A 24476-nucleotide genomic window follows, 5' to 3' on the forward strand; every position below is an offset into this window, starting at 1 on the left:
TACAAAACTTAAGAAAAAAAATTAATATTAAAAAAGGCTTTTTTATTTTATATAAATTTAAAATGAAAAAAAGAAATATTTATTAAATAATTTTTTAAAAAGTTTTACAGCGTACTTACTCAATGGGACATTCTCTCAATCGCCAATCTACCAAGTTGAATCATCTTCATATTCGAGTACTGCGTGCAATATGCATAGTTTTGGTTTGCGATGAAGTTGATGTCATACTTGATGAGACAAATTGGCAAAGAACTTGTAAATTTTTGTTGGTGAAAGGGGATGCACAGAACAAAACATGTACGGAACTCAGCGATGTATTGGAATATTTTCCAGACAAAAAGTAAGTCTCAGCCAAACCATACATTTATTTACCATCTTTACATTTATCATAATCAAGACACAATCTTTTTATTACAATATTTCGGATTTTTCTTTGCTGTATTACTGGCTATATTGTGTTTTGCAGAAGACTGGTTCAATCCTTACAAAAGTTTCTCCAAAAGGCGAATCACTTTGGAAAAAACCCAAATTGGCTATATGGTATGCCACTTCTACATTTCCTTGAAGGTTTGTGTAATCCTTTTGATGAACCAACATCTGAGAGGAATCATGCTGATCATGTGCCCAGGTGGTGGGGAATAGATGAAGTCAAAACAACAGTAGCTACCTTTAAACAAGATAGTCACAAATGGATATTGTAAGTACACATACTTTTGATGGCGTTTCATTTTAATGTGGTATAGTTAATACTCCCACAAATGAAGTTTAGGGGGGGGGGGGTGTATATAGGATTCATCTTTTTGGTCTGTCTGTCGGTCCGTCCGTCCATCCGTCAGTCAGTCGGTCCATGTCATGGTTTCCGGACGATAACTAGAGTTCAGAATGTGATATTGTAATCAAACCTTATGTAAAAATCTCGATTGGTATTGCATTAAGACCCCTTGGGAGCAAGGTCAAGGTCATCGTTACTAAAAATAGAAAAATGGTTTCTGGACAATTACTAGAGTTAGAAAAAAGATATTATAATCAAACTTATTGTATAGCAAGCTTTTGTTGAGACCCTGGTTGGTATTGAATTTCAACCCCCTTGGGTCAAGGTCAATATCACCATTATTTAAAATAGAAAACATGTTTCTGGACAATAAATAGAGTTAGAAATGAGATATTATAATCAAACTTGGTGTGTAGCAAGCTTTTTATGAAGGCCCTGGTTGGTATTGCATTTAGACCCCCTGGGAACAAGGTCAAGGTCACGGTTACTAAAAAAAGAAAAATTGTTGCTGTAAAATAACTAGGAATGAGATATTGTAACCAAACTTGGTGTATAGCAAGCTTGTGTGGAGACCCCTGTTGGTATTGCATTTAAACCCCCTGGGGTCAAGGTCACCGTTACTTAAAATTGAAAAATGGTTTCCGTACAATAACTAGTGTTAGGAATAAATTATTGTAATCAAACTTGGTGTATAACAAGTTTATTTGAAGATTCTGGATGGCATTACAATTAATTGAAATAATTCTTTGTACACAGTTGATACTTCATTGAATCGGTCAGTTTTGCTTGTTTGATTAACTAATATCATCAGATTCAGTAGAGGAAAATAGGCATCACACCACCAAATCGTTCCTTATTTGTATGTCCTATTTGTTCTTACGCGTAAGAATATTTCAGATGTACTATTGGATAATATCATATTATTTTACATTTTATATAATAATGATTACATGTTTATGATATACTTTTAAATGAAATATTGAGACATATTGATGAAAAAAATGTGTATTTTCATTTTCCATATTTTCACTGTAATAATTTTTTTTTAGTGCAGTGAAGCATATTTTCCATATTTTCACTGGTGTCTTGCCGGACTTGACTTTCTCATAAATTCTGCCAATACACAAAATTTAAAGGAAATTCTTTCAAATTGTTATGTCAAAAAAGGGAAAATGTATATAATAAACAGAAAATTCATCTTTTTTCTATAAGTACATGATATATTGTCATTTTGTGGCATGAAAATTATCATATTTCACTCGTGGTTACTGCCACTCATGAAATACTCATTTTCATACCACTCAATGAAAATAAATCCTGTATTTATAGAAAAAACTTGAATATCCTCTATATATTTAATTGTTTGTTATGGTATAAAATATTTGTTTTTGTCATGCCAAAATAATTACAAAAGTATAAACTTTTGTCAGAATAATGTTTGTAAAGTTAATGGGAAGTACATACATTCAATTATGACAGGTTGTAAAGACAATAGGTGAAAGAGCTTGTCGTTAATTTGTCAAACGTTTTATGTTTCTTCATTCTGTAGTTTTTATGCCACCACAGCATCTGCGATGCGGTGGCATATAGCCATTCACCTGTGTGCGTATGTGTTGTATGTGTGTTCTATAGATTATATAGTGAACTTGAAAAATCTTCTTGTGAAAAACCACTAGTCCAATTTCAACCAAACTTGGCAGGTTTGATCCTTGGGTGAAGGGCTTCTAAAGTTGTTCAAAGAATTTCATTCTATGCAGAAATCTGTTTGGCATGGCAACCAAAAGGAATTATAAGAATAAATTTAAAAAATCTTCTTGTAAAGACCCAAAAGGCCTAGAGCTTCGATATTTTGCATAAGGCATTGTCTGATAGACCTCTACCAAGATTGTTCAAATTATAGCTCTGGGGTCAAAATCGGCCCAGCCCCGGGGGGTGGTAATGGATTTTCACTAAATGTACATATAGTTAAAACATAAAATACATTCTTTTCTGAAGGAACAAGGCTTACAGGTTTAATATTTGTTATAGATATCATCTATAGGTACTCTACCAAAGTTGTTCAAATTTTGCCTCTAGTGTCAAAATTAGCTTTGCCTGGGGGTCATAGGTTTTCCTTATATGTATATACATTTGTAGTCAAAACTTAAAAATCATTTTCTCTAAATTGACAAATGATAGAGGTTAGATATTTTGCATGAAACATTGTTATTGAACCTCTAGCAAGATTGTACAAATTATAGCCCTTGGGTCAAAATTGGCCCCACCCCCGGGGGTCATTGATTTTTACTATGTACATATAGAAAAAATTAAAAAATCTTGTCTGAAGGTACAAGGCTTAGAGCTTTGATATTTAGTATAAAATATCAGCTATGTCCTCTACTAAAGTTGTTTTAATTATGCCCCTAGAATTAAAATTGCCTTTCCCCAGAGGCGATAGTTTTCCTTATATGTATAAAGTAAAAACTTGAAAAATCTTTTCTGAATTGACAAAGACGAGAGGTTAAATATTTGGCATGAGACTTTGCGAAGTGAACCTCTATCAAGATTGTTCAAGTTATAGCCCTGGGGTTAAAATTGGCTCTGCCCCGGGGGTCATTGATTTTCATTATGTACATATAGTAAAAAAATCAAAAATCTTTTTGTCTGAAGGTACAAGGCATAGACTCAGCTTTGATGTTTGCAATATAATATCATCTATAGGTCCTCTACCAAAGTTGTTCAAATTTTTCCCCTGGTGTCAAAATTGGCCCTGTACACATAGTAAAAACAGATACTTAAACAAATGTTTTCTGAATGGGAGAAAGCTACAGCTTAAATATTTGACATGAAATGTTGTTTGGTTGACCTGTATCAAGATTGTTTTGAATTAAACCCTTGGGTTAAAATTTTGTTTTGCCCAAGGGAACAGTGACCTACTTTCTTGTCCTTTGATGTACAGCAATGAAATTTTGACCATGTGCACAGTTTTAGTTGTAAAATTGAAATTTGATATCAGGTGACCTAGATTTTGATGATGTGACCTACTTTCTTGGCCTTAGATGTACAGCTATGAAATTTGAACCATGTGCACAGATTAAGATGTAAAGTGAACTTTGATATCAGCTGACCTAGAGAAATGTTGTTTAAAAAAGTGACCACTTTTTCGGCGCCGTCCCTCATCCAAAAGATATATAACGGGGTTGCCAGAAGGGGGATGTGCCCCCTTCTGTTTGGAGGGGTTGAGGGGGGGGGGGGGCAGTAGTCCCACTCATCGCCAAGAATTTTTTTTTGACTTATGAGAGGCTAAAAATGACCCCAGGTCGATCATAAGGTAACGTGTAACCAACACTGAAAAGCCTTTAAAAAGACTCTATCTCAATCCATTGAGAAGTGGCAGCACTTTGAAATCAATTTTGATGGAAAAAATCAACGCAAAATAGTGATTTTTGGCAATTTTGAGATGTCCCCTAGTTGTCATGGTAACAGGGATTTTAAGACTGAGCATGTTGTTACAAAGGCCATGGTCCAGTCAACATTTGTGCCAAGTTTGATAAGTATTGAAGCAGTTTTTATAGTTTTATAGCAACTTGAACTTTTAAAGGGAGACTTTTCAATGAAAACAGCCATTTTTCACAAAATGCTCATGCGGTTATGGGTTAATGCGGTGGCATAGCATTTTTAGTCCCCTACCGGTTTACCGGAGGGGACTTTAGGTTTACCCTCCGTCCGTCTGTCCGTCTGTCTGTCTGTCCGTCCGTCAGTCCGTCCGTCTGTCCGTCCGTCAGTCCGTCCGTCCACAAAACTGGATCCCGCGATAACGCAAAAAGTACTGAAAATATTTTAATGAAACTTGATATATGGATAGATGGCAGTATGGAGATTATGCACGTCTTTTTCTTTTCTTCCTATGTTGAAAATTCTGGTTGCTATGGCAACAAATAGACTGAAAATATGGCAAATTTTACACATAACCTGGATCCCGCGATAACGCAAAAAGTACTGAAAATATTTTTATGAAACTTGATATATGGATAGATGGCAGTATGGAGATTATGCACATATTTTTCTTTTCTTCCTATGTTGAAAATTCTGGTTGCTATGGCAACAAATAGACTGAAAATATGGCAAATTTTACACATAACCTGGATCCCGTGATAACACAAAAAGAACTAAAAATATGTTTATGAAACTTGACATATGGGTAGATGGCAGTATGGAAATTATGCACATCCTTTTTTATCTTCCTATGTTGAAAATTCTGGTTGCTATGGCAACAAATAGACTGAATTTCAAGATTTCTGATTCTAGTTTTTAAGTTTTTTCACTATAAGTTCTTTATTTCTTAAGGTATTTTCTTCAAACTTTAAATATAAGTTGCTTGTCATCAACCACATCATATGTGACAAGGTTTACAACTCTAGCACAAAATTTATCAGAATTACCTCCCTTGAACTTAAAATTTTCATGAAAAAAACATTGTTTTTTTTAATAACTTCTTTTTCTGAATGTATCTACTTCAAACTTCATATAAATGTTTCTAATTGTCACTCAACATTTGTGAGTGTTCAATACTCTAGATAGCAAGACTATTTCCAGAATTATGCCCCTTTTGAACTTAGACTTTTTTTTTGAGAAATTGGTAATTTTTACTCCAACTTCTTCAATCATGATAGGATTTTAAAAATGTTATATTTTGATAACAGGGATGTTTAAAAAATAACTTTAGAGTGTCCTTCAGTCCGTCTGTCTGTACATAAAAAACTGTTTCCTGTGATCACTTTTAAAGAACTTTTTCAACAAATTTACTTAAAATAGAAACCTAAGTGAATGGCCAATGACCCTTCAGAATGTTGCTTGGGCTCTTACCGGTAGGGGACTTATGGATTGCTTGCAATACTATGATAATTGCTTGTTCACAAATGCAATCTTGTTTTATTAGCTATACCTTTGTAACTTTATAAAGTAACAAATTTTTGGGTATTTCAAGACCATTACGGCAAGATCTAGGTCCTGACAATTAAACAACATTTTCTCATATTTTTTTTGTGTTACCATGTTTCCTAAGTTAATGTGAGGTTTCTTGCTAGTTTGTTTGTTAAACTGAATGACAAATATTTGTTTACTTTGACAACAGTTCATGTCTTAGAAAGATTGATGGTGATGTCTAAACGCCATGTTTCCTCCAAAGGTACTAGTATTAAAGGTGTTTAACTCAATACTTGGCTGCTACTTGCCGTTATGGCCCTCAAAACCTGGGGCCCTTAGTTTATTATGGACATTGGGCCATTATTGCATTATGTTGGTCAATGGAGAATATTAACCTCTAAATAAACAAACATACAAAAAACTTGAAGCATTGCTCAAGATATTTAATTTCATATAACTTCATTTTCAAAATGTTTGGCAAAGTAACTTTATCATTATTTTAGCCCCCTCAGAGACGTTTTGAAAAGCCTACAGCCATTGTTCGAAATAGATTTTTACCTGCCCCGAGCAATATCGGCCTGTTTAAAACCAGTTGAGCTAAGGGAAATTATCGGAGAGAATGTAATGCCGGTAGAAGTATGTTGTGCCACAATGAGTTATTATATCAAAGATTCAAACAATTCGACAACACAAAATAGTACATCAACATTTCATGCAGATGGCGAGGAACAGGTACGAAATATTTGATGCAGACAAAACGAGTATGTAAGATTGACATATATGTGTATTTCTCTGTTCAAACTTTTCTATTTATTTCGTAATTTTAAAGGTTTTTATGAAGAAAATCTATGAACTGATTCTTGTCCTCTCACTTGTTCAGGATTTTACAAATATAAGAATAGAATGTTGACATATAATTCATTAGAATGTAAAGATTTCTGGAAAAAAAATATGCATTATGATCATAACTTTTGAATATATTACGAAAGCATTATATTTTCTGAAACTATACTGTTATCTTTGCGCCTATCATCATGCATGTGCACATTTACTAGATAAGGACATGTTTTATCTACTTAAAGACCTATAATGCACCAGAAATGTTTTTATCTTATTTTTAAAAATCTTTTTATTTATAGTGTCCATTTATAGTTTCAAAAATGTTACTCATTGGCCAATAACCTGGTCACCTTGCTCCTTCTTTAAAAATGATTATGTAAGAGGCGTATAATTTGATGTCAAAAATCAAAATGTTTATATAGGTTCATTACATATTAAACATGTAACATATAATATTGCAAATAATGTTTGTATATTTTGATGTATATTTTGAAAATCGATAACATTATAACAATGAGTTCATATTTGATTTTAGACCGTCATCGAATGTGCCGAAAAGCTTATGAAAAGACTTCAGTGTGTAGTGTGTGATAAAGAAAGGTATGCACTGAAAAAACATTTTCAACATGGTATAATAAAACAACGTCCCTAAAGAAAGAACATAACAAATTCCTTAACCAAACAAAAAATTCCAACTAATTGGCAAATAAACAAATAGTATCAGTCCTTTATTGTGATGACCAATAGAGAGAGAGAGAGAGAGAGAGAGAGAGAGAGAGAGAGAGAGAGAGAGAGAGAGAGAGAGAGAGAGAGAGAGAGAGATGTAAATGATTTACCTTTACGGTATAAACTTTGGTAATATACATGTTTATTCAATGATTTTGTTGGGTCTTATGTCCGAGTGGTTATGGTCGTTGACCTAAAATCACTGGAGCGTAACCTGACAATAATTATAATTCCATGTCGTCTTTCCTTTCGTTTCGCTACGTATTTTCCTAAATTTGGCCAATGGTGATGAAACTATACATAAAGGGTCCTTTGGTCGTGACATATCCTAAGGGTTATGAAGCAGTATTCATGTAAGGAGTACTGGAACCACCCATCTAGGAGAGAACTAAAAGAAACAAAACATGCACACAACAATAATGTTGTGCTAAACAATCTCAATAACTTTCAGTACTTTGTTTTTACATTTAAAATGAAAAAAAAATCATGAAAAATTATATTGCAAATTTAAGTTAATTAGCTACACTTAAATGACCTTAACCTTAGTTATAAATTCTACAGAAAAAAAAACCGGACATATGCAAGTACTGAAAAATCATTGATACTGGACAGAACTGAATTTAGAAGCAATAATCGGTTCAGAATGAATAGTGTCCGTCTGTGTCATTATAAGTTTAGCAAGGGCAAGTTATATAGTCTGTTTGTATTAACATACTAATTATAAAAATAGAGAAGAATGAATACATATGATATATGAGTTGCAAAAAAAAAAAAAAGAAAAAAAAAGAAGAAAAAAAGGGAAATAACTGACACTGACCAATCTTTCATACTTTATTTTAGATCAGAAAATCGATGGCTACTTGCTTATCTAATTGCATCAGATGCGGTTTGTGAGTCAAGAAGTACAAACAAAACTTTAAAGGTCATGTATACCGCTCACATATTTCTGCACTGTGCATCAGTTTACCGAAACATCTGCAAGTCTTCAGATAATGGAAAGCAAAACGTCGAAAGCATTGATAAGAAGCATTCAGAAGTTCAGAAGTATGTGATTAACTGGCTCGAGCATCATCAAAAGGAATATTGGTTATCACAAATGGCTGAACATTTAAAAGTAATCATTTAACATTTTTTTTTAATATTGGCTAAAATTATATACCGAATGAAACTGACATGCTTGTCAAATGTATGATTTTTTTTTAACAAATTTAATAAATTAATAGTAAAAGTTAATTGCAAAGTAAAAAACATTGATGCATAAGTATTATTAAAACTATTTGCATAATAATTTTTTCTATGATAGGTGTATATTTAAACAATGGTTTGTCTTACAGGTTTGGAATTATGCCTTCATAGACAGACTCCAAAACGAAGAGATGAAAAAATGCTGGAATTCAGAGATGTCAAAATCCTTGAGTAAAATTATTCAGAAACAGGTAAAACATTGTAACTAAGATCTAATTTTGTAATTTTTTTTAATTCAGTTTTTTGTTTTTCATTTATTTAAAATTTGTAATTGCTATACTTTCCATAAGTCTGTTGGACCATAACATACTTTTGAAATCCTAAACATACTCGTAGCAATTGATGTTTGTAATATTTACAAATTTCTTCTTATTTGTCTTATATTTTCAAAGTGGAATATGAACAAGAGCGTGGCATCAAAATGTATTCAAATCATTTGTAAAAGCTTTGACACATACAGCCGACCGATGCAAGATTGTCTTAATGAATTGGCTCTGAAGGTCTGTATAATTGTTATATTTCTAATTCTTGTAATGTGCTATGTTTATTTTTTTTACTTGTGGGTATTAACAAAAATAATTATACATTTTTCGATCACCTGTGCATAACATGCTTAGAGGTGAGCCTTTGTGATGCAATGTGTTCATCGTCCGTCGTTCATTATTGTCAACAGTTTCTTAAAACAACATCTCCTCAACAACTGTATGGATTTTGACAAAGTTTAATAGGATTGATCCTTTAGTAGTCCTCTACAAAAGTAAAATAAATGATTTTAGTCTGTTGCATAAGTAGGTTAAAGGTGCTAATTAAAATACATGTAGACTTAAAAAAAGAGATCTTAAATATTCTTTTTAGAGCCAAGATAATTTGCCTGTAGCATCACTTACATGTGGTTCTCTACACAAGTTGAACAGATCATGCCCCAGGGCTCAAAAATGGCCCAAACTCAGGGGTCACTTATCTTACATAGGAAAATACATTTAAGTCTCTTTTAATGAAACTGCTATACCAAGAGATTAGATATTTGTCATGTAGCATTTTCAAGTTGACCTTTACAAAAGTAATAATTTAAAATAAGCTATGCTCCAGGAGTCACTTAATTTATATAGAGTTGTCTAGTAGAAAGACCTAAAAGTATTCTGCTAAGAAACTGCAATGCCCAGGGTTACGATATTTAGTATGTTGCAGAATCTTGTGGTCTTGAACAATTTGTTTTTATAAATTATGCACCTCAGGGGTCAAAATTAGCCCCGCATAGGGGTCACTTAGTTTATAAAATATGAAAAAGAAGATCATAAAGGAAAGGCAGCGTTCAGCGAACACAACTTCTACAAGATCCAGCAACACAGGACCTCCGGCAAGGAACCCAGCAGGATCCAAAACAAAAACAGGGCACAAGCAAAGCACGGGCTTGTATCAGAAAATACATTTAAGTCATCTTGAAACTAAGATGTCAAGAGCTAAGATATTTGGCATGTAGCATTGCCTATGGGGCCTCTAGAAAAGTAATGTAAGTCATGCATGGACTTGTATAGTAAAAATGTCTCAAAATGTCTCATTTAAAAGTGAATGCAAATAGTCTAGATTTTTGGCATGTAGCATGATCTTGTGGTACTCTAAAAAGTGATATAAAGTCATGGCCCTCAGAAAAAAATGCCCCTACCTAAGTGTCACCTTGTTTACACAGTCTTAATTGTATAAAACTGCTATGCCTATATGTCTAGAGCTTAAATATTTGTCATGTAGCGTTATCAGGTGGACATTTAAAAAGTGATATCAATCATGTGTCTTGGGTCAAAACTGGTAGCACCCTGTGAGTCCCTTATTTTGTATTGACTTGAATAGTAAAAAAAAACTAAAACAACTTCATCACAAAAACTACAATACCCAGAGCTTAGTTATTAAGCGTGTAGCTTCACCTTGTGATCTTCTACAAAATTTATATATATAAATAATGTCCCCTAGGGTCAAAATTTGCCCCTCCCGAGGGTCACTTAGTTTGTATAGACTTATAAGAAGGGCTTAGATATTTGTCACCCATCATTGCCTAGTAAACCTAAAAGTTACATTAATTATGCTATTGGATGAAAAATGGCCCCACCCTGAGGTCAGTTGTTTAGCAAAGACTTATAGTAAAAATGTCTAAAAAATCTTGTTCTCCAGAAAAAAATCCAAGAACTTAGATATTTTGCATTAGGCATCGCCTTGTGGTCCTCTAAAAATATATAAATCATGGCCTCCGGCCAAAATATGTCGTGACTTACAGTGGTCACTTTATGTAGGAAAATACAATTAAGTCTTCTTTGTTAAGAGCCTAGATATAAGGCAAATTGGCAATTAGTATTGCCTTATTAATATCTACAAAAGTGATATAAATAATGTTCCTGGGGTCAAAAATGGCTGCACCCTGGTGGTCGTTTTTGGATTAGCTTGTAAGTAAAATGTCTAAAAAAATATTTTATGAACAACTTCTGGTATATCATGCCAAGGGCTAAGATATTTGGCATGTAGCATTGCCTAGTGGACATCAGAAGTTACATAAGTCAGACATGCACCCTAGAGAAAAAAATGACAAACCCAATATGACCTCATTACTGGATTGAACTACCTCTAGCAATGTGTGTCAGTTGAGCAATCAAATTCATGATTACCCCCTTTATATGCCACCGCAAGTTGTGATGCGGGGGCATATAGCAATCCTATTGGGTTAAGGGCTTCCAGGTAATGTACTTTCCATATATGATTATAGTAGACATTTTAAAAATCTTTTTCTTCAAAACAACAAGGGCTATAGCTCAGATATTGAGCATGGACCATTTTCTAGAGATACTCTTTTATCTATATTCAAATCAAAGTTTTGGTGAAGGGGTCAAAATTAGCCTGCCCTAGGAAGTCATGGCTTTTCTTAATATCAGTCCCCTTCCTAGTCTAGCTCATGAGTTAAATAATGAAAGGGAAACAACTCATATAGGATAGTTTACATGTGTACATGTTATGCAATTTTTCTAAAAAAAAAAGATTTTCTAGCTGGGAGTTTGCCCAAAGGACATGACCTCTAGCAAGAAAGATGTTTGCTTTTAAGACAATCTTATGAAATGATCTGAGGAAACAAAAATGATCTGAGCACACAATATTCACACCATGTATTTAATGATGATTTAAAACTTTAAATGTTTTTTTTTTATGTTTTCAGAAATAGGTAATGCTTAATTGAAAAGATTCAAATTCAATAGATACTACTACATTATGGGAAAGTTCAATTGTATACAAACACAAAAATTATGCTTCATTTCCTTCTTTTTAGTGTTGTATTAATACGGTAGCAATCTGAAAATAGAAATTAAGTTTTGAAACATAACTCCATTAATTTCTTGTTTAAGGCAATTGAATCCGGTGTAGACGTAGACTTACTATCGCTTGGAGATGCAGAAAAGAAAAAGTTTGCTGGTCTTTTATCAGAAATGTTTATGAGAGAATGGCGGACAGTGAAAGAGGGTAGAGATGATATGAAGGAAATTCAAATTTTGACGATGGTATTCACATGGTCAACATTTCGACAATTTATGAAACAATTATGTAAGAAATATTTCCAGTAAATTCTATTTTACTTAGAAATAAGTCAGTGTTATCAACTAGTTTTGTTATTTACAGTTACCTAAGCTGTAATAGGGCGTCCGTGGCTGAGGTTATTGACAACAAAGCAATTGTCCCTCAGCGCATTAATTTCGAGTTCTTTACAGAAACATTGGATTCTTTCATGCGACAAGCTTTCTAGCTAGCTTACGGAACGTCGGTGGTTCTACTCAGGTGCCTGATGGTGCCTGAAATAATGCACCGAAAGGCACCTTAGGTCTTCCTTCCCAGTTTATATGGAAAGTCGCCATATAACCTATGATGTAATAGTTTGACGTAAAGCCGAAAATAAAGAAAGAATGAAAAAGAAAAAGCCTAAACTGTAAAATGTAGATATTTGTTAGGTATGTATTTATTTGTACTGTTATAACATAGATCGAACGATTAATTTTTGTGCAATTATATATACAAATAAATAAAGTAATAACTTTTACATGTGTGCCTGTACATTCCACTTAAATATATACTATGCTCAAATTTGATATTAGAAAATATTGATAATTGCTACACAGTCTCTTTGTAAATATAAAATAAACATGTTTTGCATTCACACAAAATAGATATTTTATGTTTAGAATTTTATACACTATAGGTGGTCACAATATGAATTTACAGTGTCATTAAAAACTGGCAGTTCTTTTTAAGAAAAGACCAACTTTACTTGACCTGTAATAGGATCCCCCACAGCTTCCAATACATAGTTTTTTCGTTCTTTTATATAAATTAGACATATTCAGTAAGAATTTCATAGATTTCAAGAAAATTCTGTGATTAAAATACATTATGTATTTTACTTACTAGGAAAACATAGTATATTTTTTACGCCCCTAATATTGAATTATTTCTTTATGAATGAAATATAATGTTGTGTAAATAAAAATTTCTTTTAAAATGTGAATGATACTAAATTTTGCATTTTAGATAAAAATGTGAAGTACAGAAGCTGTCTTTCTGTGGAATGTCAAAGAAACTTACAATGTGTCGTGACTGTTATTCTGTCACAAGCTCAGGCCATGATTGAAGGCAATGTAACAGTAGGAACTCTGAGATTAATTCAAACAAACGAAAATACTTTTTGCGACATTATACAAGAAAATTTCACAGATTCCATCTCCTCCACACTTGTTCGTAAGGCAATACGGATAAGATTAAAAGAAGTGAACGCGTTTGAACTACAAGTGGACCAAATGAAGACATTTGTAGATTTATGCTCACATTGCCCTTCAGGTAAAACCATATCATATTTGTTGTTATCAAGCAATCAAGTCTTAATAAATGAGTTCTGTTCATTGAAACTTGTTCTTTTGATAAGTCACATTTTATAAATAACCATAAATAAATACACCAATTAACACTGGAAAAAGTAGCCTCATTTGAAAACTGGTTAGCTTGGGCCCGTCAAGGACGACAGTGGAAAATTTTCAAACTCTCTAGCATTTGCATAAGCAAAATTCAACGTTTACATATACAATGTTAGAATATAGAAGCCTTAGCAGATATGGTCATAGGGGGATGTTAATGCAACTTTCACTGTGAGACGTCCTTATATTTCCATTTAAGACGCCATAACATGTTTGCACATAAACCAAATATTTTTAAACTAATGCAGGTAGGCTCGAGAACCATCATATGGTATATAAATAGATTTTAATACTGCAGTAATACTTTTTATTGCAGTATGTGTCGATGAAATACAGGCGGTTCTTGAAAGACATTCCATGGTTTCAAAAAGTCTCGTCTCTGAGTTTTGCAAGACTTATGTGATAGACATAGGAGCTGATCAAGACAGTTTTATTCCGAAAGTATGTGCTTTTGATATTCCAAATAGCCTTAACAGAATATTAGGAGAGTTGAAGATGTACAAAGGAAGCATTGTTTTTGATAACATGTGGAGTGATGGCTGCAACAAGGCTCAGAAGGATATTCAAACAGTTGATCTCCTTGTTCAATTACTATGGTTTCCGATTAAAGAAAGGTTAGTAATATTTTTTGTGCCCCCACTTGGGTGGCAGGCATTTAGATTTACCCTTGTCCGTCTGTCCGTCCTTCCTTCCGTCCGTCCGTTCTTTTTTGTGTTGTACGTATTTTTAGAGTTATTGCCCTTGACTTAGTAAAATTTTGCAATTTTCAACTTGTGTAGCATGTAACTCAAAAAGTATTAAACATAGAGTCATGAAACTTTACAGGAATGTTGATCAGCATGTTTAGTTGTGCACCTGGGTATTTTCGTCTGGATATTCTTAGTATTTTTTGAGTTATTGCCCTTGACTTAGTAAAATTTTGCAATTTTCAACTTGTGTCGCATGTAACTCAAAAAGTATTTGACCTAGGGGCATGAAACTTTACAGGAATGTTGATCAGCATGTGTGCACCTGGGTATTTTCCTCAGGATATTTTTTGCAATTTTCAACTTGTGTCACATGTAACTCAAAAAGGATTTGACATAGAGTCATTAAACCTTACGGGAAGGTTGCTCAGCATATTTAGTTTTGCACCTGGGGTTTCGCTTGTGGATTTATCCAGTATTTGTAGAGTTATTTCCCTTGACTTAGTAAAAACTGTTTCATTTAATAATGTTGTTATTTGTTCCTTGAGTGCTTGAGTTAGAATCAACTAGCAGTTTTGATCCAAATATTCTGGAAATTTGTCAGAAAGGTTGTTTTGATGATTTCTAGGTCATGTTTAAAGATGGGTCATCTCCGGTCAAAAACTAGGTCACAGGAGCTAAAAATAGAAAAAGCTTGTTAACACTCTAGTGGCTGCAGTTTTGATCCAGATATTCTGGAAATTTGTCAGGAAGGTTGTTTTGATGATTTCTAGGTCAAGTTCAAAGATGGGTCATCTCTGGTCAAAAACTAGGTCACAGGAGCTAAAAATAGAAAAAGCTTGTTAACACTCTAGTGGCTGCAGTTTTGATCCAAATATTCTGGAAATTTGTCAGAAAGGTTGTTTTGATGATTTCTAGGTCAAGTTCAAAGATGGGTCATCTCTGGTCAAAAACTAGGTCACAGGAGCTAAAAATAGAAAAAGCTTGTTAACACTCTAGTGGCTGCAGTTTTGATCCAAATATTCTGGAAATTTGTCAGGAAGGTTGTTTTGATGATTTCTAGGTCAAGTTCGAAGATGGGTTATCTCCGGTCAAAAACTAGGTCACAGAAGCTAAAAATAGAAAAATCTTTTTAATACTCTGGTGGCTGCAGTTTTGATCCAAATATCCTACTTGATCAAGTATGAATGTGGGTCGTCTCCAGTCAAAACTTAGGTCACATTGCCCAAATATGGAAAACCTTTTTAACACACTAGAGGTCACATTTTAGACTCAATTGTCATCAAACTTGGCCAGGATGCTTTTGGATGCGGTTGATGGGTCAGGGGAGCGATCCAGTGCCATCATGGCCCTCTTGTTTTTATAGGTCACACCAACTTTTCTTGACTTGTTATAGGGAACACATACATATTTTATTCAAAGACTTTTATTCCAACTACACATATTCAGTAAGAATTTCATAGATTCCATTAAAAAGGATGAGCATAGTATATATTTAACCTTCAGCTATAATTGCATTCCCATTTCTAACACATAATATATATAGCTAGATCCTACTGTAGCCGGATTAGTTTGTGGGCCGAATGGTTCAAGCACTGGGCCTAATTTAGCAACAGAAAAAACAAAACAGATCAGATTGATGGCATTTAATTTTGTGCAATAGGATTAAATTTACTTCATAATACATAAATATTCCCAATGTTTAATACCTCTCAATTCCCATTTCTGACACATAAAAATGTAATATATTATAGCTAGACCCTACTAAATAACATAAATAAAAGGTTCCATTTCAATCAAATGAAATACAAAAAGAACAAAAGTCATTCTTAAATTAAGTCAAAATATTTCATTGCTAGTGGCATAAATAAAATGTATGCTTAATTACCTTATAGAATGTCCAAAATGGTATCAATGGTATCATTACAAATATTGCATAATCATTTTATTGAGCTGTTCATTGACGAAGTCAATCGTCAACATATGCCCCCATATGTTGATTTGTAATTTGATAGAATCACGTTGACATCGTGGCATGCACCACTATCTCTATACTGCATAGTTTAAAAAAACCTTTTTTGTCAAATATGAAAAACAAGTTCAACAAGGAAGGGCCCATTCATTGAACACATCTAAGGAGCCCAGCAGGAAACTATACAGGACAAGGCACACAGGCAAAATACGGACGGGATGTCATTATTAACCATACAAATGCTGTTTCCTCGGGGAAAATGTTTGGTCTAGATGAAAAGGAAAAACCAATGACTGCACAGCAACCAAACATTACAAGAATGGTCCTTAGATGGCCCCCTTTCAAAGTTGAAAAGCCCAAAGCTTTGGTATATGGCATATACTATCATCTATATGCCCTCTACTGAATTTGTACGAAATCCTTGGGCTGGGGTCATATGTATATTTTCAAAACCTTTAAAATCTTCTCATCTTAAATGTCAAAGGCTAGAAGAAAGATATTTGGCATGAAACATTGTGGAGTGAACCTTTGTTCAAATTTTAATCCTGGGATCAAAATTTAGGGGGGACATAGATTTTCCATATATACATTAAATTTTAGAAAACTTAATTATTTTATTATTTTTGTCCCCCCATTATGGGGGGGCATTTAGATTTACCCTTGTTCGTCCGTCCTTTCCGTACGAACCCAGAGGTACTTGTGTGACTTGGAGAACAATGGGTAACAGTAAATTCTCTTTGATCTTATTCATTCTGTTTTTACTTGTGTGTCTTTTTTTAAGCCTTGTGTGACTAAAAATGGCCAAAAAGATCAAAGGAAAAGTCACATAAGTACCATTTTGTGAGTATGTCCGTCCATCCGTCCGTACGTTCTCTTTTTGTGTCGCACGTAGCTCAAAAAGTAATTGACCTAGAGTCATGAAACCTTACAGGAATGTTGATCAGCATGTGAAGTTGTGCACCTGGGTATTTTCCTGTGGATAATTTTAGTACTTTTAGAGTTATTGCCCTTGACTTAGTAAAACTTACAATATTCAACTTGTGTTGCACGTAACTCAAAAAGTATTTGATCTGTAGGCCTGAACGTTTACAAGAATGTTGGTCAGCATGTGTACTTATGCACCTTGGGGTTTTCTTGTGGATTTATTCAGTACTTGTAGTATTTGCCCTTTTCTTAATGAAAGATTGTAAGTTTTCAACTTGGGCACATGCATGTAGCCAAAAAACAATTTGACCCAGAGACATAAGATTGACAAATCAGTGGAGTGTGGGGGCACCCGTGTCCTATGGAAACATTTCTAGTTCTCCTTTGAATTGACAAATACTAGGGTTAGATATTTGGCATGAAACATTGTGTAGAGGACTTTCGCCAAGTTTATTAAAATTATGGTTTTTGTGTTAATTTACTTTAATAAAGTTAGCCCTGGGAGGCATAGATTTTCGTTTTGTTAATTTAGTAAAATGTAATGGACGAATTATCCTTTGAAGCTCTAAAGGCTAGAGCTTAGATAATTTGCATTAAACATTGTGGACCTCTACAAAGTTTGTTCAAATTATGGCCCTAAGGTAAAAAACACAAAAAACTAAGAAAAAAATGTTCATATAAACGAAGAAAGCCAGAACTTAGATATTTGACATGAAACATTGTAAGTTGGATCTGTATCAAAATTGTTTCAATTAAAGCCTAAGTGTGAAAATGGCCCTACCCAAGGGGACTCAGTGACTGACTTATTGCTATTCCATCTACAGCCATGAAATTTTGACCATGAACACAGTTACAGACTTTGATATGAGCTTACCTAGACTTTGACTATGTGACCCACTTTCTTTTCATTTCAAGTACAGCTATGAGATATGGACCATATGCACAGAATTGGATGTAAAATTGAACTATGATATCATCGGACCTAGATTTTGACATTGTGACCTACTTTATTGCTTATTTACGTACAGCTATGTCATTTTGACCATGTGCACAGTTTCAGGTGTATAATTGAAATCTGAATTCAAATGACCTAAATATTGACCTAGCGACCTACTTTTTTGTTTTTAGCTCACATGTCACAAAGTGACATAGTCACTTGTGACATGGTCACTTTTCGTCTGTCTGTTGTCCGTCCGTGAACTTTTATTTTAAACGACATCTCCTCATAAAGCGCTAAGCCAATTTCATCCAAACTTCACAGGAATGTTCCTTTGGTAGTCAACTTTAAAAATTGTTCAAAGAATATAATTCCAAGCAAAACTCTGGTTGCCATGGCAACCGAAATAAAAAACTTAAAAAATTCTTCTTTTAAAAAACTGTAAAAGCTAGAGCTTAAATATTTGGCATGAATGATTGATTATCTAGTCAGTGTCTACCAAGTTTGATCAAATGAATGCCCTGAGGTCAAAATTGGCCCCGCCCCGGGGGGAGGGGGTCATTGATTTTATAGTAAAAACTTAAAAATCTTCTTGTAAAAAACCCAAAGAGTTAGAGCAAAGATATTTAGCATGAAACATCTTCTAATGGGTGTCTACCATTTTTGTTCAAATAAGGGCCCTGTGGTTAAAATTGGCACCGCCATGGGGATCATTGATTTTTCTTATATGTATATAGTAAAAACCTTAAAAAATCTTCTTGAGCTAGAGTTTAGAAATTAAGCATGAACTATCTTCTAGTGAGTGTCTACCAAGTTTGTTCAAATAAAAGCCCTGGGGACAAAATTGGCCCTGCCCAGAGAGAGGGGGGGGAGGTCATTGTTTTTCACTATATGTGTATAGTAAAAACTTAAAAAACCTTCTTAGAGCTAGAGCTTAGATATTTATCATGAAACATCTTCAAATGGGTGTCTACCAAGTTTGTTCAAATTAGAGACCCTGGGTTAAAATTTGCCCCGCCCCAGGTAAGGCTCCCACGTTTACATTTTTTTTGTAAACGTTTACACGATTGCTAAGAACCGAAACGATACCGTTTAAACGGTGGTACTTCTTTGAATTATACTACACAATGTATAAGAGTAGCTAAATGATGACTTACTTTCGAGTTTAAATACATGTACAAGTAAATCATATTCAGGGCTCATCACGATTGAGTCGGTAACTATTTACTGCAATATATCCCCCTTTCACTATTTGAAAGATAAAAGGAAATCATTTTTACCAAAAATGTATTATGTTACGAGCAATTATTGCACGGCGATGCTGTGTGGGGTGTTGTAAACACCAATTTTCCATTTTTATGCTCCCCGAAAAATTTCGGGGGAGCATATAGTCGCCGCCTTGTCCGTCCGTCCGTCCGAGCAAACATTAGATATTTATGAGCTTCATTCCGTAGTTAAATAAAGAACAAAAACTCATAAAATTCAAATTAAGAGCTATATTTTTGTTTTTATGAGCTAATTTTGCTTATGGACGTTGATCCAGGTGGTGTTTATGAGCTGATTTGCCTCATAAATGTCAAAAGTTTGTACGAACGTCCGTCCGTCCGTCTTTCCGTCCGTCCGTCCGTCCTTCGCCTTTTCTTGTCCGGGACATAACTTTGAAACAACAAGAGGTATCAACATGAAACTTTGTAGGTAGATAGATCTCATTGAGTAGATGTGCAGTGCATAAGAACCATAACTCTACCTTGCCTAATTTTTGAATTATTGCCCTTTGTTTATTTTTACACTTTGAACTTTGTCCGGGGCATAACTCTAAAAGTATAAGAGGTATCAACATGAAACTTTGTAGATAGATAGATCTCATTAAGTAGGTGTGCAGTGCACAAGAACCATAACTCTGCCTTGCTTCATTTTTGAATTATCCCCTTTGTTTATTTTACACTTTGAACTTTGTCCGGGACATAACTCTAAAACTATAGGAGGTATCAACATGAAACTTTGTAGGTAGATAGATCTTATTGAGTAGGTGTGCAGTGAACAAGAACCGTAACTCTGCCTTGCCTAATTTTTGAATTATCCCCCTTTGTTTATTTTTACACTTTGAACTTTGTCTGGGACATAACTCTTAATGTACAAGAGGTATCAACATGAAACTTTGTAGGTAGATAGATCTCATTGAGTAGGTTTGCAGTGCACAAGAACTGTAACTCTGCCTTGCCTAATTTTTGAATTATCCCTCTTTGTTTATTTTTACACTTTGAACTTTGTCCGGGACATAACTCTAAAAGTATAAGAGGTATCAACATGAAACTTTGTAGGTAGATAGATCTCATTGAGTAGGTGTGCAGTGCATAAGAACCGTAACTCTGCCTTGCCTAATTTTTGAATTATCCCCCTTTGTTCAATTTTACACTTTGAACTTTGTGTGGGACATAACTCTGAAACTATAATAGGTATCAACATGAAACTTTGTAGGTAGATAGATATCATTGAGTAGGTATGCAGTGAACAAAAACCGTAACTCTGCCTTGCCTACTTTTGGAGTTATTGCCCTATTGTTCATTTTGACACTTTGAACTTTGTCCGGGAGATAACTCTAAAATTATAAGAGATATCAACATGAAACTTTGTAGATAGATAGGTCTCATTGGGTGAAAGTGCAGTGCTTAAGAATCATTACTCTGCCTTGCCTTATTTTGAAGTTATTGCCCTTTGTTTATTTTTACTTTTTGACTTTTGTCAGGGACATAACTTTAAAACTATTAGAGATATCAACATGAAACTTTGTAGGTAGCTAGATATAACTGGATAGAACTGCAATGTTTAAAGAACCTAAACAAAGCCTGGTCTAATTTTGGAGTTATTGCCCTTTGTTCATTTTTACACTTTGAATTTTACCCGGGACATAACTCTGATATCATCAGGAAACTTTATAGATAGATAGATCTCATTGAATAGAAGTGCAGTGCAAAAAAACATGACTCCGCCTTGCCTAATTTTGGAGTTTTTGCCCTTTGTTCATTTTTTTTTATACTTTCCTGTGTCCAGAACCTTCTCGGGGAGCATCACCCGGTTCAACCGGTTCTTGTTTTTACTTTGGAATCAACCAATTAGAATAGATAGAACCCATGATTACAGGTAATGATTAAGATAATTTAAGACAATGTGGTTATTTCGATTAAACGGTAAAAAATATCGTTGCCGTTTACGAATGAAAATCGAAACGAATCCGTTTAAACGTGTAACCGTGGGGGCCTTACCCTGGGGGCCTATGTACAGGTGAGCGAGTTCATGACCATCATGGCCCTCTTGTTGATGTACAGCCATGACATTAGGACTAAGTATATAGTAAAAATTTAAAGATATATTTTAAATAAAGTATAGTCTAGTGACCGACATCGTTTAATTTCTTGTATTAAACACAAGCTTTTACGCAAAAAACTGTCCTTAAGAAAGTGCTTTTGGGCCTATGGCATGAGTCCATTATAAAGATCTGCAACATGGAAATGTTTCTGTTCGAATGGTCCGGAAATTTTTACCCCTCGATATAATCCTTATTCCACTTTACATTTTCCTCTAGACTTATAGCATTTTCAGGCCATACATATACGCTAACGACTTTTTCACTTGTGCTGGAACCTGAGTCGTTGTCGACCTCGCCAGAAGTTCTCGAACTCATTTCAGCCCAAGTTTTCGCCGCAACTCTGCCCTGTTATTCTCAAACTTATGCTGTTTTCGTTGTAGCTCGTGTAGTTTTCTTGTTTTAGCCATCGTTAATAATTCAGCAAGTTAACATTTTCTCTTTGATTGTGATCTCTTGTGAACTATCTTGTTTCCTTTGTTATCACTTACTGAACATATTGATTTGTCCTTATTTACACTTATCCATTTGTGGACTCGAACCAACAATAAGTCCTAGATCTGTTCTTGCAACACGGAGCGTGCATTTTTGCTCGAATTGTTCTTTAGGTGAAAACATACAGGGATTGTCATTTTCGCTTTCATATTACTTCCTTTATTTCCTCTATTATTGTTCCGACATACCGAATACTGTCATATTGGTAAATTTCGAAGAATAGCTGTTATATTTTGTTCTTTTACTAACAACACTTGGATTTTCTGCTGAATCCATATTCTCGATATTAAATCTGTATCCTGTTTAGTTATAAAATGCGCATATAACTATTTATGTAACTGTTTACACTAAGACGGCCTTCAAAAACTCAGTGATACTGTTCATTATCTGGGATATACAATTTCAAGATTATGTTCAAAGCTGTTTAATAACTATAATTTCCCATGCACAGTACAGCTTTAAAAAAGTTGTTTCATCCTCGAAACCTCTTCTCATTCGACACTGGTGCAAGCCTTTTTCCATGCATCATCGATATAATCGAAAATTCACTCGGTCTTGTGCTATTTTTTCACTTTATGTAGATAATAGAGCCCTATAAATTAAAATAACTAGTTGAACGGTTATCTGAAACAATGACAGCCATCTTCATATGTTACCAATACATGAATTCAATATATAACAAATATAGTATATACCTAATTTGAATTAATTAATCAAAATCATTACAAATTAAAATTAATATGCCTTTAACATAAATCTCTTGAGCAAAAAAAGAGAATATTTCTGTCTCTTGACATAAAATATTTAAATATTCGCAAATGCTAAATAAAGATTGTATGTTGTAAAATTATACAATGATTTAATAAAAGGATAAAATATAAACAATGCTATCTTTATCTTAAATATAAAATATCATGTAAGGAACACATTTTTGCTTATATTACACTTTGCAATATTTATCGTTATGAAATCTTAAGTAGTAACAAGAAGAGTTCTCAAATTCATTTATGCATTTTTTCAGATGTAATAACTTTTCCAAAAATGTGCAAGCAGGTGATATCAATTTTCAAACTTTCGCAAATGTTATTGGAGATGTATACAACGATGATGAGAAAGGAATGTATGCTGAACTTTCAAAACTTGGCATTGATGATGAATGTGCTATGACACGACTTAAACAACTGAGGCAGTTTCGGAAATTAGAGTTATGTGTTCATGGAGCACGCGTAATACTTAAGTTTATGGAAGAATATGATCTGGAAGGAGATTTCAAATCTGTTGAACATATTGCACATGTAAGTTTTAAGATACAGATGTTCCAGTTTTATATCAAAATATTATGTTTGTTATTTTGATATTTGATGTCAAAACGTTTTTTAAAAAAAAACAAAAAAAAACAAAAAAAAAAAACAAAAAAACACTTCAATAGTAGTTGTAATGCTTCGATAATTGTTTTGATTTCCATGCGAAATGACAATCGGTTTAGATATAAAATGTAATTACAACGATTTAAACAATGAACCTTTATCAGTTTGTTGTGCCCCCACTTTAGAAGCGGGCATTTAGATTTACCCTTGTCCGTCTGTCCTTCCGTCCATTCTCTTTTGGGTCGCACGTAACTCAAAAAGTATTAGACCTAGAGTCATGAAACTTAACAGGAATGTTGATCAGCATGTGTAGTTGTGCACCTGGGTATTTTCGTGTGGATTTATTTAGCATTTTTAGAGTAATTGCCCTTGACTTAGTAAAAATTTGCAATTTTCAACTTATGTCGCATGTAACTCAAAAAGGATTTGACCTAGAGTCATGAAACTTTACAGGAATGTTGATCAGCATGTGTAGTTGTGCACCTGGGTATTTTTGTCTGGATTTATTAAGTGATTTTAGAGTTATTGCCCTTGACTTAGAAAATGTTTGCAATTTTATACTTGTGTGGCATGTAACTCAAAAAGGATTTGACATAGAGTCATTAAACCTTACAGAAAGGTTGCTCAGCATATGAAGTTGTGCACTTTGGGTTTGACGCTTGTGGATTTATCCAGTATCTGTTGAGTTATTTCCCTTGACTTAGTAAAAACCATTTCATTATGTTGTTATTTGTTCCTTGAGTGCTTGAGTTAAAATCAACCAACTTTACAGTGTCGTATTGTTGATTGCACAGGCTAATTAGTCATACATGCTATATTCAAAAAGAATGACAAGTCAACATGTATATACATATATTAGGGTTTTTATTTCGTAATGTGAACTATGGAACATGACTTTGATTTATGAATATTATGGTACAGGATACATGCAGACTGAGCTTATGTCAAAATGATTAATACATGTAACTCTAAAACGCGTGTATTTATATACATTATAAAATGTCCTTATGACAGGTTGTCATTATATATACTATTCTCAAATGTCCAGTGAACAGTTCGAATTTGGTTCTTGAGTTTTATACTTGTGTATTTGTATTTGTATATTAAAAGTATGTAACATCTGTGAGTTCTCTTCTCCGTTATGCGCAACGGTTGATTTGGCGCCTAAGACCAGCGATGTCGATGCGACGATTTTGGACAGCGGGACACAACGAAGTACCTGAAACAGAAAATTAAAGGTGAGTGATCG

At 33.9% G+C, this 24476-nt stretch overlaps 1 protein-coding gene across 1 annotated transcript; it reads left to right on the forward strand.

Moving 5' to 3' along the window:
- The first annotated feature begins 126 nt into the window (after nt 1–126).
- LOC132722198 (E3 ubiquitin-protein ligase RNF213-like) lies at nt 127–23219 on the forward strand. The gene is made up of 11 exons (XM_060706647.1): nt 127–340; nt 467–697; nt 6181–6409; nt 7053–7117; nt 8084–8357; nt 8578–8679; nt 8881–8988; nt 11869–12064; nt 13043–13348; nt 13799–14096; nt 22882–23219. Exons 2-11 carry the CDS (start codon nt 543–545, stop codon nt 23213–23215), a joined length of 2067 nt encoding a protein of 688 aa, XP_060562630.1. The 5' UTR covers nt 127–340; nt 467–542; the 3' UTR covers nt 23216–23219.
- The last annotated feature ends 1257 nt before the right edge of the window (nt 23220–24476 follow it).

Source organism: Ruditapes philippinarum, unplaced genomic scaffold (assembly GCF_026571515.1).
Source record: "Ruditapes philippinarum isolate M1 unplaced genomic scaffold, ASM2657151v2 ctg2230_1_1_1_1, whole genome shotgun sequence".
Classification (NCBI taxonomy): domain Eukaryota; kingdom Metazoa; phylum Mollusca; class Bivalvia; order Venerida; family Veneridae; genus Ruditapes; species Ruditapes philippinarum.

Bases quoted from the DNA above. Each gene is read 5' to 3' on its own strand.
- LOC132722198 (XM_060706647.1), top strand. From the start codon at position 543: ATGCCACTTCTACATTTCCTTGAAGGTTTGTGTAATCCTTTTGATGAA. The intron at 8,358-8,577 runs GTAATCATTTAA...TTTGTCTTACAG, and splicing joins AAATGGCTGAACATTTAAAA to GTTTGGAATTATGCCTTCAT. The intron at 8,680-8,880 runs GTAAAACATTGT...ATATTTTCAAAG, and splicing joins GTAAAATTATTCAGAAACAG to TGGAATATGAACAAGAGCGT.